The sequence below is a fragment of the Montipora foliosa genome, chromosome 9, assembly GCF_036669935.1.
Source record: "Montipora foliosa isolate CH-2021 chromosome 9, ASM3666993v2, whole genome shotgun sequence".
In the NCBI taxonomy this organism is placed as follows: domain Eukaryota; kingdom Metazoa; phylum Cnidaria; class Anthozoa; order Scleractinia; family Acroporidae; genus Montipora; species Montipora foliosa.
The window spans coordinates 8650740-8670902 of record NC_090877.1 but is presented as its reverse complement, the minus strand read 5'-3'; the positions used below and the strand labels follow the sequence as shown (position 1 = coordinate 8670902).

At 37.1% G+C, this 20163-nt stretch overlaps 2 protein-coding genes across 5 annotated transcripts in view; one reads left to right on the top strand and one right to left on the bottom strand.

The window, feature by feature from the left end:
• Positions 1 to 16873, top strand: part of LOC137971313 (uncharacterized) — a 61078-nt gene extending 44205 nt beyond the window's left edge. The window contains exons 16-34 of one of the 4 annotated variants that reach the window (XM_068818137.1): positions 250 to 283; positions 1261 to 1291; positions 2470 to 2517; positions 2681 to 2842; positions 6116 to 6205; positions 6587 to 6626; positions 7255 to 7369; positions 8184 to 8305; positions 8426 to 8513; positions 9269 to 9336; positions 11499 to 11539; positions 11653 to 11693; positions 12134 to 12183; positions 12775 to 12834; positions 13314 to 13391; positions 13478 to 13521; positions 13911 to 13996; positions 14640 to 14704; positions 15159 to 16873. In XM_068818137.1, the coding sequence (XP_068674238.1) occupies positions 250 to 283; positions 1261 to 1291; positions 2470 to 2517; positions 2681 to 2842; positions 6116 to 6205; positions 6587 to 6626; positions 7255 to 7369; positions 8184 to 8305; positions 8426 to 8513; positions 9269 to 9336; positions 11499 to 11539; positions 11653 to 11693; positions 12134 to 12183; positions 12775 to 12834; positions 13314 to 13391; positions 13478 to 13521; positions 13911 to 13996; positions 14640 to 14704; positions 15159 to 15272 (1377 nt within the window). In that variant the 3' untranslated portion in view covers positions 15273 to 16873. Of the gene's footprint in view, positions 1 to 249; positions 284 to 1156; positions 1221 to 1260; positions 1292 to 2469; positions 2518 to 2680; positions 2843 to 6115; positions 6206 to 6586; positions 6627 to 7254; positions 7370 to 8183; positions 8306 to 8425; positions 8514 to 9268; positions 9337 to 11498; positions 11540 to 11652; positions 11694 to 12133; positions 12184 to 12774; positions 12835 to 13313; positions 13392 to 13477; positions 13522 to 13910; positions 13997 to 14639; positions 14705 to 15158 lie in introns of all 4 variants that reach the window. The other 3 variants (XM_068818136.1, XM_068818138.1, XM_068818139.1) reach the window with 3 other exon arrangements.
• Positions 16874 to 17878: 1005 nt separating this feature from the next.
• LOC137971314 (putative 3-methyladenine DNA glycosylase) overlaps positions 17879 to 20163 on the bottom strand; it is a 3818-nt gene continuing 1533 nt past the window's right edge. Inside the window, exon 2 of the mRNA XM_068818142.1 lies at positions 17879 to 18402. Within this exon, the coding sequence (XP_068674243.1) occupies positions 18047 to 18402 (356 nt within the window). The 3' untranslated portion in view covers positions 17879 to 18046. The remainder of the gene's footprint in view (positions 18403 to 20163) is intronic.

The following is a 20163-nucleotide window of genomic DNA, read 5'->3' as shown; positions in this document are numbered from 1 at the left end:
TTCTTACATGTGGTGGAGAGATCAGTGTCGAAGAATATGGTTTAATCTTTTAGTGCTATTTTTGACCCCATACCAGCCAGTTTACTCCCTCTTAAAGCAGTGCTTCTCGTATATAAGCCACACCCATCGATTTTGAATCAAAATATTTCAGCAAAAAAGATGTGGCTCATACACAAGTATTTACGGTAAACCCATCATTAGTTTATTATGTATAATAACAGTAATAAATATTTTACTTCCAATTGACAGGATCTTATTCGACTCTCTGTGATTAAAAGTCCTGGTAAGGAGTTTCAGTTACTGATATTAACTCGTTTACTCCTGAACTGCCCCCACCCCCCCTCCCCCACCAAATCATCAGGCCTTGGTTATTCAAAAGGTGGATAACTCTATGCACTTGCAAAATCACTATCCAATTGAGTTATCCAGTGGTTAGCGCTATTCACCCTTCAGACAACTGGGGCCTAGTGTTTACGAACAGAATAAATCTATGAATTTGAGATTGTCTCATGCTTTAATTATTTCAGTAAGAGGAAGGGGCTGATGGTGCTTCTGCAAATTAACAATGTGATCGTAAATTCCCTAGGATTTCCCAGAAATAGAAAGAGTACATTTTCACAATTATATTAAAAAATATTCAGACTGGGAATTCCCAAGATTTCCAAATGAAACTGAGAAGTAATAATATTCTTCATTCATTTAGTATAAAGATCCACAAATATAATCTTAAACAAATTTCAAGATTAAATTTGCAACTATAAAAATTTAAATGTACTTACATCTGAATGCTATAAATGTTGCCCTGCAAGAACTTCACCTAAAAAGTCATTAGCACATGTTTGTTAGGAACAGTAAATCTGGGGATTCTACATGCTTGCCCTTAACCTGAACTGAATGATAAGTGAGATAACTCATAAGTTTTACCTTGAAGTAGATTCAGCTGGGAGTTGTTTAATTTGATTGTGATTGTAAACTAATTGAGCTCTTGAATTTACAGATGGTCTTTTTTTAAACCTGTGTTTGTAAGTAAGTGATGACAATCTCTGCTGATCTCACAAGTCTTATTGTGTATTGAAAAAGCTTAATAAATTAAGTAACAGTATACCACTCATAAATCATTTCAATAAACTAAACAAATTTAACCTTAATTTGCAAGTATCATCAGTAACGTGTGCTCCAGACTTCTCAAGTTTGACAAGTTGCTTTTTACCACTCTTTTGGTGAGTTAGATTTTGTGGTCATGTTATTGTTTATTTTCAGGAAAGCAATTAGTGGGATCTGTTCGTCGAAGGTATAAGTGAATGTGATTCAGTGAAGGCCCTTTGTGACCTTTTGTATCAAAATGCTAGCAAGTGTTAATGATGTTTCAGATGTAATATTTCGTCAGTATTATTTTTTTTGCAAATTGGGAAGGGGGAAAGGGTGAGGAAAGAGTGGTGGGGATCAAGGTTTTTACAGCTTGACCCAATTAGTCTTGCGTATATCAAGCGTAGTGTAAAGCAAAAGGTACTGGTTTGAGTCTCTTCTCTCTTCTCTCTCTCTCTCTTCTGAATCTGCTCTATTTTCAAGTAAGATTCAATTTACCCCCTGTAAAATTTTCACCATAAAGGAAAAGGTAAATTTGGTTGATTTTATCCAATATCCCCAGCATTTGTCTTGCCTACCCCCCCCCTTGGTAGCATTATTTTTTTCTCTCTCCAACCTTCAATCTTTCATGAAAGTCCTAATAATAATGACATCTTGCTAGAATGGAACAGTAATTGGAAGAATAATTTATGTCAATGCTTGAGTTTTGCAATTTGATCACGGTTTGCTCTTAAATTACTCGGACCACTCTTCTTGTTCATTGCTAATCTGTTGCACCCTTAAAACCCTGGCATGTAGGAAGGGTAATAACTGACTTGGACCATACAGCAGTTAAGAAGTGCAAGTGTCTGTCGTGAATACCTTCAACAAAGACTGTTTTCAAGCCTTGTAACTGCATGATGAGTGCAAAACATGACTGAGGAACATCGGTGTCCATTAACCTTTTGATTCCCAAGCCTGCCTGAACTGGCCTTACTTGGTATTTTACTTTGTCTAATGCCAGATGATTTTACTTGTCAATGGGGAAACCCTGGAAGTCAATGGGTTAAAATACTGCAGGCTGGAAATTGTAGGGTTCAAAGGCTGCCCAGATAAACTAAGGGCACTTTCCACTTGACAGAACTGACCGGCCAGACAGGGCATTTGGCAGGACTAATTCTACAACGCCTTCAAATTAACACGCTTCGAAGATATGATATATGCTCCTCCGCAAGAATATGAGGGATTATCATGCAAGTTTTCCTTCAAATTGTTGCATTTTCTTTGCAAACTGATGGGTCTGGCCGGCCAGTTCTCACAAAAGGAAAGTGCCCTAAGATTGCCTTAATTAAACTGTCATCTGACATCGACATCTTAAGGTAAATGTATGTTTTTGTGTTACAGGAAGCATGACAGAGACCACATGGCAACCTTATCAAAGAGTCTTAAAAGGTGAGAAATCACAGGAAGATTGAACTCTTAAAGGTTTGATTTAAATGGAAAAGATTAATAATTTTCTTATCACAGATGTATTGATGCTGCAAACAAAGTGCTTTTGATTTAATGACTGCTTATGGTATAGTGTTTTTTTTTAATTTAATCGACTGCAATTTAGGATATCTCTTCCTTTGATGGACACCATTGATACCTCCCCAAATATACCTCGTCATGGCTCTTCAGCAGTGGGCACACGCAACACTCTTCCTCGCAGTGCAGATAACAGCGACAGCGACAGTGACACTGAAAACCCGCAGATGGGAGACACTTTTATAACCAGGTAAATTGACTAAATTGGTGGCAAACTATACTTTATAATTTCTGCGTGATTAGTGTCATTAATTAGAGTCGTAGTAGGGCTGATGGGCCTCTCAGAAGCCTCATCACAGTTAGACAGTGTTAATGGGGACATAGTTTTTGAGTGAATCTAGCTGTTGTTAAACCCTTTCAGCCCCGTGGGGTTCCCCAGTGACGAGTAAAATCGTCTGGCGTTAGACAGAGTAAAATCTATAAGTGGCACCATATGGGAGTTAAAGGGTTAAGAACACTAGAGTGTGACCTTGGTTTGATTCCCAGTCGTCTACTCTGCTTTGCTTGGTTTCTTCATTTTTTCTTCTTAACAAATAAAGTGCTACTACGATCAAAAATCACTCCTCGTGTTTTTCTTCACACTTCAAAAGTTCTTGTGTTGAATACTTGAAATGCAAGATTTCATGCAATAATCTCAAGGGAAAAACTCTTTGCTTGGACAGCAATTAATTTGTTCATTTAATGGTTGCCATTGCATGGTGTGGTTCTGACAAATAAGTCCTGAGAGAGCTGGATAATTAAGGAGAAAGTGACATCATTAAATTTTACTCACTACCTTAACCCATTGACTCCCGGGGGTTCCCCATTGACGAGTAAAATGTTTGGCGTTAGACAGAGTAAAATACTAGTTTGGCAGGTTTAGGCCGGTTTAGGGGTGAATGGGTTAACCCATTGACTCCTGGCGGGGTTCCCAATTGACGAGTAAAATCGTCTGGCGTTAGAGTAAAATACTAAGTATGGCCGGTTTAGGCCATTTTAGGGTGAATGGGTTATAAAGTGTGTGAATGTGGCTTAATTAGTAAATGCAGAAACACAAATTTGACAATCTGAAAGTCAAAAACTCTTGTGGTGCATACTAATCAAGCCGCATTCACACACTTCATTTTTAAGCTAATGGTGTGGTTCTGACTCATAAGCTTTCAGCAACCTGGATCAAGGAGAAAGTGACATCAGTTACATGTAGCACCAACTAATGGCAAACAATTATAGTTGAGGAGTCTTGAAAGTACTATAAACAAATTGCGATTTTGAGACAGCAATACCACATTATATTGACAGCTAGTTGGGAGAAAATATATTCCATATTGGGCGGAGTCGCAAAGCGACAGAGCCCAATACGGAATATATTTTCTCCCAACGCCGTCAATGTAATGTGGTATTGCCGTCTCAAAAATCGCAATTAGTTTTGTATCGTGACCCATCATTTATAAGGATAAATAAAACTGTAAACTAATCAACCCGCGCCTGATCAAAATTTCAATTCCTGCAAAATGTATTTGTTTGCGTACGTCTGTGACATAGCGGCACCAAATTAGCACCTATTGTATATTACATTTCACATATCCATATATGAGTAGGTTAGCATATTATGCAAAAGCAGAGAGCACACACAACCAGGCAGTGTGTGTGAATAACCAGAATAAAACTCCATCAACATCCGACTACATGGTGGCAGCAGTGGGATTGGTTGTCTTGTCTCGCTTTGAGCCAATTTCTAACTTCCTCTTGGTTCTTTGGTGGCTGGATCTTACCAGGGAGTGTGGATTTAAATACTCAGCCATTCAGTAATTCAGCTGGTGACCGTATATTGGAACTCAGGGGCGTTGTTTGTAGAGCCAGCAGGGCTAGATCTATGTCTTCTTTAGTCTCTCTGCACTTCAGGATCGTGTCTTCTTAACCGTTTGAACTTGGCGTTCGGCCATGTGGGTAATGTGGAGACGATGTCACAATTTCAAACCCGTACTGGCTTGCCAGTTGATGGAACTCGCCGGGTGTAAACTGAGTGCCGTTGTCGCATTGAAGAGATTCTGGGATTTCATTTTCTGCGAATAGCATTTTCATTTCATTAACAACGGCCCCGGATGTGAGGTTTTGAAGTTTCTTGACAAGTGGGAACTTGGAATAATAGTCGACAACTATGAGGAACCACAACTGTTGAGCGTACAAAAGGTCTGCGCTCAGTGTTTTCCACGGTCTTGAAGGGAGCTCTGTTGGTATCATTGGCTCCTTTTGCTTGGAATTGTGGTACTTCTGGCAAACACAACATGAGTTTACAAAGTTTTCAATTTCTTTGTATATGCCTGGCCAGTAAACACAGGATTTGGCTCGTAGTTTGCATTTTTCCATACCAAAGTGCCCTCCGTGGATTTGCTGCAAGATGTTGCCTCTCAAGGATTCAGGTACTATAACACGGCTTCCAAGAAGTATCAGCCATCTTCTACTGATAGGTTATCTCGTAGGGGCCAGTATGGTTTTAGCGCCGAAACGATTTTCTTCCCACTGTCAGGCCAACCTTGTATAACTTTGTGGGCTAGAAGCTGCAGGGTTTCATCTTTCGCAGTTTCCAACCAATCCCACTGCTGCCACCATGTAGTCGGATGTCGATGGAGTTTTATTCTGGTTATTCACACACACCGCCTGGTTGTGTGTGCTCTCTGCTTATGCATAATATGCCAACCTACTTACATATGCCTATGCGAAATGTAATATACAATAGGTGCTAATTTGGTGCCGCTATGTTACAACGTCAGCAACCCAATTCAGTGCAACGATGTCAATTTCAACATTAAAACCAATCACAGGCCGCAAAAGTGAGACGGCAATACCACATTATATTGACAGCTCGCGCATAGGCAAAACTATAAGAAGATCGCAATACTACCAAAAATTTCGCCTGTCGAGCATTCAATGCAAGTACTTTCAAAATGTGAAGAAAAACTAAAACTAATTTTTTTCATCTTGAAGTTAGTAACACTTTTATTGATGAGTGTAGACTTTCTAGTGATCTTCATTAGCAGACACAATGATCACCAGAGAGATCAAACATGAGAGTGAGCTTTTAGTTAAAGCAACTTCTCAAAGCGGAGCTCTAGACTATTGTACCTACTAGTTTAAGTTGACACTTTTCATGACTTTATTCCTTGATGAGCTGCCTGCTATTTGCTTTTCCAAAATCATGCGCAATCATCATGTGATCATCATCATCATCATCATCATCATTATAATCAACGGCATACAGAAGCATTCTAATATTGTTATCATTGATAATGTCAACTTATTAAAATTTAAAGCTATTGTTATCTCTGTTCCATAAACCCAGTAATTATTTTAGGATTGGTGGCTTTTTTAGAGGGATGATTATCTTTGCGATTAAGTAATTTTAATAAAAGTGCATGACTTTTTTTTTGCTTTATCATCATTGAAATTGGAATATTTTTTTATAATCTCTCACCTTTTTGCCTAGCACATACATCTATGAGGGTGAAGTGCAGCGGGTGACAAGGAAATTCAGTGGATCAAGTGATGGTGGAATGGTACATGAAACAGTTGAAAGGTGCAGCAAATGTTTTTAAAGGCCACACTGTGATTGTCAGTCACTGTAGGAATTTGCACCAATTATCAGGACAACTGGCCACAGTGGAGGCTTTTATAATAATTATTGCCCTGTAGTATTGAAATGCATGATCAATAATAATAAATGTTATTGTTTGGAAAACCTAATGGTTTTTGAAGTCACAAGATGATTGCAGGATTCGTGATTTCACTACATGTGTCCTTTCTTTTTTAAACAAAAGGCAATTCAGAAATTGGCTATAGTATATTTAAAAAATTTTCTTGGTCATGTTTTCCATGATATTACAGTGCCAGCAACACAATCTACAAACTACTGCACAAGGTTCTGTATCCAAACTAAACTTATTTTTTCACTCCTCAGGCATCTCTTCTTGTTTAACAATGTATTACTGGTTGGCATGGTTAGTGCAAAACAACATTTAATTGCTTTCATAAAATATTTCTCTGAATAACAAATTAACAGGTCAAGTGAGGCCTGTTAAAAGCTGTTGTTCTCAGTTTAGGTTTTATTCAAAGCTTTTGCTGATCCATGCCATCATCAGGGAACACAAAAATGGCTAACCTTCACCCTCGAGTATCCGCTTTTCCTGGTGGGGTACTGATACTTGGGCTAAAAAATGGCAGGGATGGCACAGTGCTGAGATCAACTGCCTTCCACTGCACCGATATGCCCTGGTGAAAGGGTTTGATTCCGAGACTTGGTGTTATATGTTGGTTGAGTTTGTTGGTTCTCTACTCTGCTGTGATAGGTTTTTTTCTGGGTATTCCGGTTTTACCCTCTCCTCAAAAACCAGCATTGATTTGATTTGCATTAATTTGTTGATTTCAGTTTACAGGGTCCCCAATTAGTGCTCCAGCGCTAGAACAACGAGACACTTGAATAAAGTTCCTTTACTTTTCGTTTTTTTCATTTTTCAACATGCTATTGAGAGACAACATCAAACGTTTAATATTTCTTGTAGTTTTATGTTTGAGTTTTGAATGTGTTCCTTCCCTACTGGTAACCATGTTGTCTCCCTTCTTTTTCAGGCATCAGAAAATCTCATAACTGGAAAGAAAACTTATAAACTTAAAGATCACATATCTCTTGCACAAGCATGGCTGGCGTCACCCAGTGCATATTACAGCAATCCACCTGATAATAGTAAGTCTTGTTATTACTTTTTACAGTCTCATATTTTACCATCTTCTGGTAGAACAAGATCCAACACCTCTGGAAACTGCTGCCATCTTTGTTTTAATTAGAATAGTGAGGCTGAGTGATCACGGAGTGTGTAGGACGGGAGGATTTTATTATTCTACAGGATTGGAGAGAGAGCAAGAAAAAATATTAATGTTCCTGCCTGTCTCCCCCACTCCCTTATAGGCTATTAAAAACTACTATAGGCTATCAAAAACATGGTGGTAGATTGCAGACTTACATGTAGATGGCCTTCACAATGATCAAATGGGAAAACAGGAGAATATGAATGTTCTGACTTATAGTTATTAGTATGTTGTGAGAAGTAAATTTTCAGAAGAATATTACATCTGCTAAATTAAATTTAGTTCATAGAGTGACTCTGTCTTCAAACTACAGGAGGAGACTTAGGATGTCATTCCCCAGGAGACAATGCTTTGCTTTGTGTTACCGTGCTATACTTGTAAATGGCCTTGCAATAGACCATTTTACAGTTGTAGCTAAGTTACCTGGCCTAAGAATGGAAGCGAGGCTGCCGGTGACCCTGTTTTGATACAAACCTCCGTGCTTTTGTAATGTTAATTTGGACTAATTAGAATTACAACAACACAATTTACATGATAAAAGCAGTGGGGGCTGTATCAATGCAAGGTCACCGGCAGCCTCGCAGCCATTCATAGGCTAGGTCGCTGAGCAAAAAACTGTAAAATGGCCTTTTACAGCATCACATGAAGTTTTCTTTAATCCTTGGTATTTTCATTCTTTACTCTTTTTGCAGTGTTTATTCTTGGGGCACCCACTCAAATTTACAAATTTCTTGCCTCCTCTAAGTCAACAAAAGACACATGGGTTAAAAAACTTAAAACATGGATTGATAAAGAAAAAGAAGCATTTGTTGAGGTAAAAAAATTAGAATATTATTATTAGATTCCTTGAGGTTTTACTGTTATTTTGAAGTAATATTTACTTGTACCAGTAATACTTTTTTAAAATGTTATTCCTTTTCTTTGTTACTCACAGTCCTTCAAAGGATTGCCAGTTCCTGATGAGGAGTTCTTAGCAATTTCATTAGAAGCTAAAATCGACTTTAACAAGACTGTTGACTTAGGTATGACAGACAGTTAAATAACTTCTCAAATTGCACTTGCCACTGGTTCCGGCAATTTTGAGAACTTTCAAAACATCACTCATGCCATAAATCATGAAATGCATCCGCAATCACATTTTCTAAGGCTCTGTTGTATTTTTTTAGTTCTCTCTCTTTGTTTCCTGTTCAATTTATGGCCCTTGTAATTTGTAAAATAATAAAGTAAAAAGTAAGTATCATTATTTACCCTCAGATTTCCAGTAGCTTGTAGCTAATATCTCTGAGCATTGAATGGAGCAACTTTAAAAGCCCAACTGCCTGGAAGCAAACCAGTTGGCTATTTACAAATGCAGCCAGGAAATTGAAGGAGATCGTGTCTTGAACCCAGGATCTCCGGATCTCAAGGAAAGCGGCCTAACCAGGGGGCTGCACTACCTCTACTGTACTTAGTCAATTTGCAGGCTATAACTTAATATTCTACAGTCCTTAAACTCAATAAGTAAGGGATAATAATTCATTTGTCACAGCAATAAATTATTGATGGGAATTGTCTCCAGTTCTGACCAAAGGATCTACTTTATGTGGTTGTTTGAATTGTGTGCAACTTGTGTACATGTACAAGTTAAAGATAATGATAAAGCTAAGTGGCAGAAACCAATACAAATGTTCCTTAAATGGGCAAAATGGAAAAAAAGTCTCCAAATACATTTTTCCCATAGCTCTACAATGTTTACAATTTGAAAAGATGAAATGTGGATTAAATTTTTCAATTTTAGAGTTAAATCTGAGACAAGGTGAAGAGGTTCTGATTATTGGCATCAAATCTGGAGATATGTGGCTACCAGTAAGTTGTATTAATCCATTGACTCCTGGGGGTTCCCCATTGACGAGTAAAATTGTATGGCGTTAGACAGAGCAAAATACTAAGTACATTAATTTTGTATGGCTGGTTTAGGCAAGTTTAGGGGTGAAAGGGTTAAATCTTCGTATAAAGTGCTATGTTTCAGGAAATGTGTACAAATTAAGGCTAAATATTTGATTTTTGAGTCCTCAGGTGATTTTTCTTCCGTGTTTGACTTGACTTCTTTTCTAGAAAAGTGCTCTTGTGAAGCACCTTTTACCACCATAGATTACCCTTTACGGTAATGATAACAAATCCCAACCAACGAGTCAACCAATGCGTGGGTGAATGGGTTGGTAGACGCATCATTGGTGTGTCAGCCGACAAGTGAGAACATGTCAGCCGACACACAATTAATGCATATACGAAGCATAATGTTATGTTTGGTGGCGTGTTACCATTATGAGCATAACTTTTACACAGTTTAGTCATGGCCTTCCCGGTAGGATCTGTTTGGAAATCTATCTCTATCATCCTTGGAAGTGCCTTTATGCCTGAAAAAAGAAAAAATGTTTGTGGGTGTTTTTTTTTTTTTTTCATGTCATTTTGCTTAGGAGTTATTTGATAAACGCTTGTTTTTTATTAAATGGTCTGGATAGCAGCGACAAGTTTTTAGTTTCCTATGATGTCACTAGCCTTTTTACTAATATCCCTTTATCTGAGACGATTGATTTAGCTGTCAACGCCATAATTGATGGTAACATGAATCCTGACCTAAAACTAAGTAAAGTTCATCTTAAACAACTCTTCAATTTTGCTACTAGCCACACTCATTTTTTATTCAATGGTTGCTTTTACGATCAAATAGATGGAGTGGCAATGGGTTCACCTTTAGCCCCTGTATTAGCCAATTTCTTCATGGGTCACTATGAAAGACTTTGGTTGGAAAAATACACCGGTACCCAAGTATTATATTATCGCAGATACGTAGATGACATTATTTGTTGTTTTCAAAATTCTCATGATGCAGATATGTTTTTTCAATACCTTAACAAATGCCATCCCAACATTAAGTTTACAATGGAAACAGAAACAGATGGCAAACTGCCTTTCTTAGATGTATTGTTATCCAAGCAGAGATCAAGTAACAATGAATGTTCTTGTATCACTTCTGTTTTTCGAAAAAAGACTTACACTGGTCTACTTACAAATTATTTCAGTTTTACTCCCTTTCAGTACAAATTAGGGTTAATTAAAACTCTCATCGACAGGACATATAAAATTAACAACACTACTCAGGGTTTTCAAAACGATATCAATACTCTAACTACTATTTTGAAACGTAATATGTTTCCCAGTTGGCTAATTGACAAGTCCGTTCAAGGTTATCTTAGAAATGTTACTACAAAAGAAGCCCCTAAACATGATGTATCCAACTACCATTTTTACAAACTACCTTACATCGGTTTCTATTCAACTTATACCAGAAAGAAAATTTCATCTATTATTAACAAGTATTGCAAGGATTTAAATGTTAAAGTAATTTTCTCTCCATTCAAACTGTGCAACATTTTTAGTCCAAAGGATTTCATTCCGGATTCTCTCAAATCACGTGTTGTATACAAATTTACTTGTGCGGGCTGTGGTGCTCGCTACGTTGGTGAAACCAACAGGCATTTCTACACACGTGTAAATGAGCACCTTTTCCGGGACAAAAATTCTCATATTTTCAAGCATCTTAGTTCTTCTAAAAATTGTCACGATAATTGTGATGTTTCTTGCTTCAAAATTATTGATAATGCTACTTCTTTCTATCAACTCAAAATCAAGGAGAGCTTCCATATTGAGCGGTTGAAACCCGAACTCAACAAACAAGTTGATCATGTCAGTTTTAGCATTACACTTTCAAACTTTTACCGTTATGTCAGTTGTGTTCTCTATAATATTGTTGGTTCGTTTGAATTTTACGTACTTGTAACGAACATTTAATCTACAAAGAATCATTGTATTGATAGTTATATATATATATACGAATTATCTTGTAAAAAAATTTTAATGTTACACTCTCTATGGCTGAAGATGATGTTTGAAACATCGAAACATGTTCCGAAAATTCAAAAGTGTGGTTGTCTTTTTTAAAATATTTGTTTTTTATTCCTTTTGAGGGGCTGCATCCTGTCAGTGTGTGTGAACTTGAGTTAGCTTGGTAGGGTACAAAATGTACATCTTGAACTTGATTTCTTATACATATCTGCTATAATGCTATTTTGCACCATCCATATGTTGTTATTAAACCACCATAATGAATGTTTTTCTCAGGTGGCCAGGACTTCAAAAAGGCAGATTTGGTTGGTTTCCAGGTAAGATTACCTGACAGTGTAGCTTTTTTTTATACCCATAAACAATCTTACCAGTATTTGATTTTAAACCAAGGATTTTTGACAGAGTGATAGCTTTTGATTTAGACTGCCAGCGGTGTCTTAAGAGTTACGGTTACCGTAGTAAGTCGGATTTCTTTCGTCTGTCAGACATACAATAGCAAACTGTGCCTGCAGTCTAAATCCTATAGGTGCAGACGCCATAACTAGGCTGTCAGTTTGTGTTGGGTCAAGTTCTTGACTCTACTCCAAGAGTATTTGAGATTCTTTGGTTTTCCCTTCTTGAGCAACAAAAATGCAGCTTGGAGATACCTACTTAGATAAATGATTACTGGTAGTGAATCATTTGGTGTAACTACAGTTAATTTTTTAATAACTGACAAGTTGGTAGTCATAACATTCATAATCTTTTTTTTTTTTAGCTCAATGTGTGACAGGTCCTGATGTAACAAGTGTCGCAGCTTCAAATGAGGTGAGGGAAATAATAATTGTGGAAGACAAAATTTCAAAGTCAGCAATGAAAACAGAGTACAGTAGGAGACTTTTAAATACCACTATCAACTCAATTATTTGGTAGGTTCCTTTTTTTTTCCAGTGGACTCAATTAGGATCAATTTTGTTCTAGTTACTGTAAGTGTCCATCGTGGGCTCTAAATAACTTACATGTATTAATTTAAATAAGGTATCATCAATTGCTAGATAACTAATAGATTAATTAATTAAAATACAAGGGTAAAGCTATGATCCTCGCAGTCGTTATGGAAGCCTGAAAAATTCAGGGCTTCAACGGGGTTTAAACCTGTGACCTCACGTTTTCGCGAATTTTTCACGCTTCTCTGGATGCAGTTGCTAAAATGTGAGGTCACAGGTTCAAACCCCGTTGAAGTCCTGAACTTTTCAGGCTTCTCTATGCAATTGCTAATAAATTAAAATTGCATCCATAACTTTGGGGATCATAACTTTACTTGATTTAATATCCGCAGTTCATAGATTAAAATACGAGATGTAGAAATATATGAGAAGGTGATTTTGGGAATCAATAGATGATTTAATTCCATTTTAGTTCCACCCTATACCAGTGGCTGTGGCATTGAATGGAATAAAGAAAACAATGATGAATTGGGTGAGTGTTGTTTGATTATGTTTGGAACTACCTAGCCTGTTCCAGACTGCCAGGTAGTTGGGAAGGCGAAAAAAACGGCATGCGAATAACAAGTGGGGGCTTCACATGCAGGTTTTTTGCCTTTCTGACTATCTGGAAGTTTGGAACAGGCTAGGAACTACCCAGCAGACAGTAAAGTACAAGAGCTTCACCAAAGCATAGCCTTCTGGCCAATCCATTTACAACACATTAATTAATATTAGTAATACAGCTACCAATGCATATTTTTTCCAAATGTACTTGCTCAGAACAAACTACTACATTCTTCAACGTAATGGTCACTGTTACTGACCGCAAAGATTTAAATCCAAGGCTGAAAAATATATACATGTACTTCAGGCAGATTGGTGAATATCTGATGAAAGGACATTACTATATTATGTTTCTCTTACTGGTTCTGTCTTTGGCCACATTTTTGGGCAACTTTTTTTGTTTAACAGACAGGAAGCAGTCTAGCAGTCCCTGTTCTTGAAGATATAACTATGTTAAAGGTTTTCAAACCGGACAAAACTTTTAAGGTGAGGAAGATTTCGCCCAAATAAGAAATGTGAATTGTTTTTAAGGCTACTAGTGAAATTCATGGTTTAGATTGTTTTTTTTTTAGACCTGCAAAGTTGAACCACATTATTTGGTTTCTGATGTAGTCGAGTAAGTCATTCCTTTTTTGTTACGAGTAATTAACAATTATTGGATGAGGTTGAGCATGATAGCGATAATTATCAAGGCCAAAATACCTGAGCTGAGCTCCGCCATGACAAAACTGATCAAACTGCTGGTTAGTGTATTAGGTGACGCCACTTCTGTATACATGTATAAAACTATTGTCTGTAGGTATGACGTCAGTTCTACATATATAAAATATATTGTCTGTAAGTATGACGTAAAAGAAAGAGAGCAAGCAGGAATTAGCTGCGTGCTTATAGCCAATCAAAATCGAGCTGGTGACACCAATGTCTAACAATATTTTTTAATGTGTTAAAACACTCACGGTAAACATTCTGCAAAGTTATTGGTAGTAATAAGTCTTTGTGTCTCAGGCAATACGCAAGGCACAAGAGTTTTGTTGGAGGACAGATTGATACTGCAGTACTAGAAATGTGGGAAGAATCATTAGATGGTTCTGGTAAGTTTCCATTACTAACATTCAGAATCATCACCTATTAGCCTTGGAACATCCCACTGCAGGGCATTTTTTATGGACTTTGTTTCAGGCAGTGTTACATGACCCTCCGAGAGAAAGTCAATCAATCTTTGAGCTGACAGAAGAAGGCATAAATATTGTTGATTCGTCCCTTGTGCATGCACTGAGCATTTGGCCAAAAAAAATTGAGGTGAAGTAAATCGCCGTTAGGAACCTTTAGGGGAGCAGAGTTGGTCGTGGTAGTGGTAGTGGTAATGGTAGTGGTAGTGGTAGTGGTAGTAGTAGTAGTAGTAGTAGTAGTAGTAGTAGTAGTAATTATTATAGTATAATTATTTAATTATGCAAGTTTCGCCTAGTTGTTATATAAGTCCTAACGGTTTTTCAAATATTTTGTACTGACGATGATGTTTGTAACATCGAAACATGTCTTCCAAATTAAAAAATGTCATAACTTTCTTATAGTATAATAGCAATTCACAATACATTTAATAGTGGTTACAGTAGTAACCTGATGATAGAAACAATATCATTTTAAAGGTAATGATTTTATTCTGGCAAATCAAAAAGTTCATTGTGCAAATGGACCTAAATTTTATGATTCTCTCTTGTTCTTTTTGGCAACCAGTCCATAGGTGTCTAGACCCACAGGAAAAGTTGCAGGATATTTTTGCTATGTGGGGAAAGTATCAGGTACTGTAATTACCGATACACTCAACAATATTTATTGTCAGTGTTCTTTCACTTCATTTCAATGCTCGTGATATCTGGGTGGAAGCAAAATACCATCTCCCTTACAACAGTTGCAAGTTACAATACTTCAACAGTATGCAGAACACAGGTCACCCAAACCTACGTGTAATTTCGTACATGTAGGCGAACAGGGATGGCGCAGTAGTGTGTACACTTGCCTTCCATCAATGGGGTCCAGTTTTGATTTGTAAAAATAGATAACCAAGATTTACGAGGTCTTCTAACTTTAACGACGTCGGCTGAAACTTGCCTTTAGTGCACATTGAAAAAGTTGTCATGAATATTATTGATTTTAGCATGGAGTAGTTTGACCAACCCTAAAGAGTGAAGTGTTGTTCATAAAATTCTGGATCTTATAATGATTTAAAATTATAATTATTGATTTTATTTATAGGAAAAAATGAAATTTGTTGTTCATGATGTCAATGAAAAGCAGAGGAAGCAATCAAGAGGAGGAAGAGAAGAAAAACAAGAACCCCCAACTGGGTGTCTTATCTCATTTGATTAATAAAATAACCTAGTTATCATTACTACTTGACACACTTCATTGATGCTTCCTCATCAACTCTCGGCAAAGATGTAGCTCATCATTTTTATGTCTTGTTGTACATGTAAATACCACTTAATGTGTCAATTCTGTAATAGTTTACAGTGATTATTTTAATTGATTATATTTTAATATATAGCATTATTATTTAAGTATACCTTAGAAGGTATCTATTACCAGAGGATTGAAAAATGATTTTAAATTAGGGATACTTGGAAAAAATCCAGTTGTTCTTAACAGGAGTCTAATCTGTGATCCTCCAATCACTGGTTCTGATGGTCTCACAAACAACGATTGGTGTGAAGATCATGGATTGAACTCCTGTCGCTAGTATTTTTCCCAACTTTCTTGAAGTCATCATAACAAATTTTATCTCTTGCTTTATTCTTTTACCACGGTTAACACTGACCATCAATAATTTATCATTGACAACTTCTCGTTTCAGGGGTGACCGCATGTCGTAAAATTTGTCTAAAATTATTTACAGTATCCAAAGTGGTTTCTGTAAGGCTGTAAAAGCTTGTAGATTATATAATAAAAAATATTTGTCTGTTTGGACGTTCTAGGGCAACTTCAGGTCTGTAGAAATTTGTAGGTGCCTCATACGAAAGTTGCCTAGTAATTGTAACAGGTTTGATAGAAAACTTTACAGAACATAGTCATCACCTCAAACAATGTGATTATTTCAGTAATCAAATGTAGTGGTGGTTTAAAGTAAATTACTCTAGATAGCCTCAAATATCAACTCCTTAAAGTGCCACTATGATAAAAAATCACTTCCTTTTTTCCTTCATATTTTGAAAGTGTGTTTGCTTCACAACTGATTGGCAAAATTTGATCTTTGACTTTTATCTGAAGGCTGTTTACTTGAAGTGTAAGTGTTTTGGATTTCATGGTCCGCCAAAACTAACCGATTGGACCTCAGAGGGTTGGGTCCAGGGAAAAGTGGCGTCATTTACTCACTATCTTCCAGCTTTCTCAAGATCTTAATAAAAGTTAGTTAGGGTGGACCATTAAATTGGAATATTCCAGTTAAAATAAACAGGTGTTTTGTTTGCTCACTTAGTGTTTAGTTAACATAGTTTTGAAATCCAGAGAAAAATAAGAATTAATTTTTTGGTCACACTAGCACTTTAAAGGAGCTAAGGATTAAAAAGAAAGAAACAAGTAAAAAAAATTTATTAGTAAGGCTTGCAGAAGAGTTTACTGAGTTTGCTTATTTTTAGGACAAATGAAGCTTTTGATAAGTAATTCTTAACTTCTTATTGAACATATATGCCTCTTTTTATTAAAGGTATTTGTTTTTCCTTTGCCTAACAATAATATTGTGCAACAACCACATAGACCAAATTCTCTGCTGGAAAAAAAAGTTTCCTTCTTTCCTGTCTACAAAAAAACTGGTCGAACACTTTTATTAATTTCCCTTTTGTTAATAGAAGACAATACTATTTTACTCATTTTTGCACATATTTTCTAAAGTATTATTATTACTATTACCAAGTGTCTTCACTGCTTTCCACCAATTTCATTGTATGTAAACAAAAAATAAATTTGAGAAAACATTTTTGAGGACCAGTGGAGTATATTGGTATGTTATGTCAAAAATCACATGGTCAGCAATCTTGAGTCTGGTTAGGGAGGGTTCTTTTCTAGGATGGGTTACCCCCCTAACCCTAACCCTAACCCTCAGTTTGAGGGGAAGCCAGTCGATGGCTTTGTCCAATCAGGGATTCTTACCAGTAAATCCCTCATAAATAGTCCAAACTTCAATTTATCAGCCATACCCTTCTCAGTGACCTGAACAAGTTTTCCCCAAGCTTTTAAGGTGGCTCAAACCAGTTTCAACACTTCAAAGAAATGTTCTTATTAGATGGATTGACACTTCCAACACTTTATCATTTAACAAACATTGTTGGGGTACCATATCAAACACCAATTATTCCTGAAAAAGATTTGATCATTTTTGTGACGTAAAAAGGTTACCGTGGCAACAGGAAAGCCCTGCAAACGCACACCATATTTTGGCTTTAGCTGCTCATAAAATTATCCCAAAAACGAACTTGGTGACCCCCATTTTATATTTTTGTAATGTAATCAGCATGCCAGAACAAAACTTTCTGCAAAGTTTAAACAATTCTGTGGAGCGGATTTAGAGCCACCTTAAATGATTGAAAATTTAAGGTAGCTCTGAATCTGCCCCACAGAATTTTTTTAAACTTTGCAGAGAGTTTCATCTTAGCCTGCTGATCACTTTTGTGCAATAAAAATATTGGGGTCACCCAGTTCGTTTTTGAGATATGAGCAGCTAAAGCCAAAAATTAATATAGGGTGTTTTTGCATGGCTTTCCTATTGCCATGGTAACTTGTTACAGCACAAAAATGACTGCATCTTGTTCAGCAATAATTGGTGTTTCACATGGTACTATAACATTGCCATTACGTGATAAAGTGTTGTAGTGTCAATCCTAATAACAAGATCTCTTGAAACTGGTTTGAGCCACCTTAAGTTCAGTGTTAAATGGGTCTACCCATAAAATAAAAAATGTTGAATAACCAAGGCAAATAAGTTTCAATCAAATAAATGAATTATGAACATGAACACTCGTTGTATCGTTTATGTACAACCTTGGGTTCACCTCAAATTTGTCAAAATAAGACAACCTGGCTGCTCATATTGGAAAGATGTATGGTATACAAAACAGTGAGAATGGCATTTACAGTACTAGTGAGAAAGACTAAATGTCATCTTGACTTGAAGCCAGCAGTTCTGCCTCTATTTTCTTGTCCTTTACACTGACACACTTGTTTCCTAAAATATAAAACCTTAAAGGCTTCAGGGCCCACTCCGGTCCATATGAATTAATACCTATTCTTGTCGAAGTAACAATAGTGATGTCTTTTTTAGAAAATCCTTTGTCATCTTCTAACCAAAATATACTTGATGCTGTCATGTCCTCTTTGTTGAGGTTGCCTTTTTCAATACAAAAAGCTTGGCAAAGTTTGGACGGCCCATTACACAATTGGGAATCTTTTAACTTGCTGCCACCATCTCTTCTTTTTGCTCCTCTGGAAAGCCTCATCAAGTCTAAGCCTGAAAAGATGGTAGCATAAAACATTTCATGACAAAAGGCCCAAGATACCAACTGCCAGCATAAAATCCCATGGGAGTGGGAGAGGGGGAGGGGGGGGCGGGTACTCCAGATTTCAAGTGACAGGGATGATCAACCCCAAAAAATCCCATGCTAGGATATGCAGGAACTATCACAAATCTTGACAGATTGTTTTGAATACCCAACAAAATCCCTACTGAAATCAAGCTACCCGAAAAAAATCCCAAAATCGAAAATTTCAAACCTGAAAAAATCCTTTGATCATTCCTGTCACTTGAAATCCAGAGTATCCCCCTTGGGCATCAAATGGGGCTCTGGTGGTAAGATTCCCTAAGAAAGATAATGGAATTTCCTATTGACCCCTGGGGGTGAGACTAACGCCAGACGATGTTACTTGTCATCGGCGGCTCAGGAGTCAATGGGTAAAGGACCACTGCCTTTACTCAAAGTCATCTGATGAAGAAATCAAGGCTGTGGGAGCCAAATAAACAAGTGTGCAACCCAGTGAAGCCTCACAGCTTGCCAATACTCCTTCTCATTTTGAAGAATTTATGGAATGTGATAATTCCCAAGCTCAGTTGTTGTTGTTTGAATTTCAGTTAAGGGTTTTGTTTTTCATGGTAGGAGCACACCCCAGGAATGAGAATCTTTTTTCTTATCTTAGACTCAATTCGTCACTCCTGGGGTTATAGTAGTACTATGATAAAAAAATCAAACGCTTTTTTTTTTCCTTTGGATTTCAAAACTATGTTAACTACACACCGCCCACCGGTGGCTCGGTTGAGCATCAGGCTGCCATGCAGGAGGTCGTGAGTTTGACTCCGGCCGAACCAACACTCAGGGTCTTAAAGTAACTGAGGAGAAAGTGCTGCCTTTGTAATTACATCCGCAAATGGTTAAGACTTTCAAGTCTTCTCGGATAAGGACTATAAACTGTAGGCCCCGTCTCACAACCCTTCAATGTTCACAACCCAGTGGGACGTAAAAGAACCCACACACTATTCGTAAAGAGTAGGGCATGGAGCTCCCGGTGTTGTGGTCAGGCCTCATTTCGTTCATTCATGTGCTGGGTGAGATTGCTAATGGACTGATAGCGGCTGCCAGCAGCGCCTATATATGCTGATGTCCAATCTAACCCATAGATCCCTTGCTTGTAAAGCACATTTGAATATGTCAATAAAAAATGCGCTATATAAATTCATTACCTTACCTTACCTTACCTTACCTTACTAAGTGACCCAAGTTTTAAGCCTTACTTCAGAAAGACACTTAATTAGTTTAAACGGAATTTTCCTATCTAATGGTCTGCCATTACTAACTTTAAAATCTTGAGAGAACTGGATTAAGGAGAAAATGAGGTCAAAGACTTAACAGTTTAAGAATGCCATGCATTTATATGCAACTGAGTTAATATGCAGCACGGGAGTTTCAGGCTTTCAGATTTTAAACTCATGTTTTGCATACGTAATAAGCTGCATTATCAAGCTGAAATTTTAAGCTAGTGAGCAAATGACGTCTCTTTTCCCTAGATCCAGCCCTCTGAGGTCCAGTTAGTCAGTTTTGAACGTGACTAATGGCGGACCGTGAAATCCAAAACTTACACTCAAAGTATTCAGCCTTTGGGTAAAAATAAAAGCTCAAAATTTTGCCAAGCAGGTGTTAAGGTGATTCCCGGGTAAAAGAACCCGTCATAGATTTCCGATGAAACTTGGTATGATGACATTACAGTACAAGGAGATGTT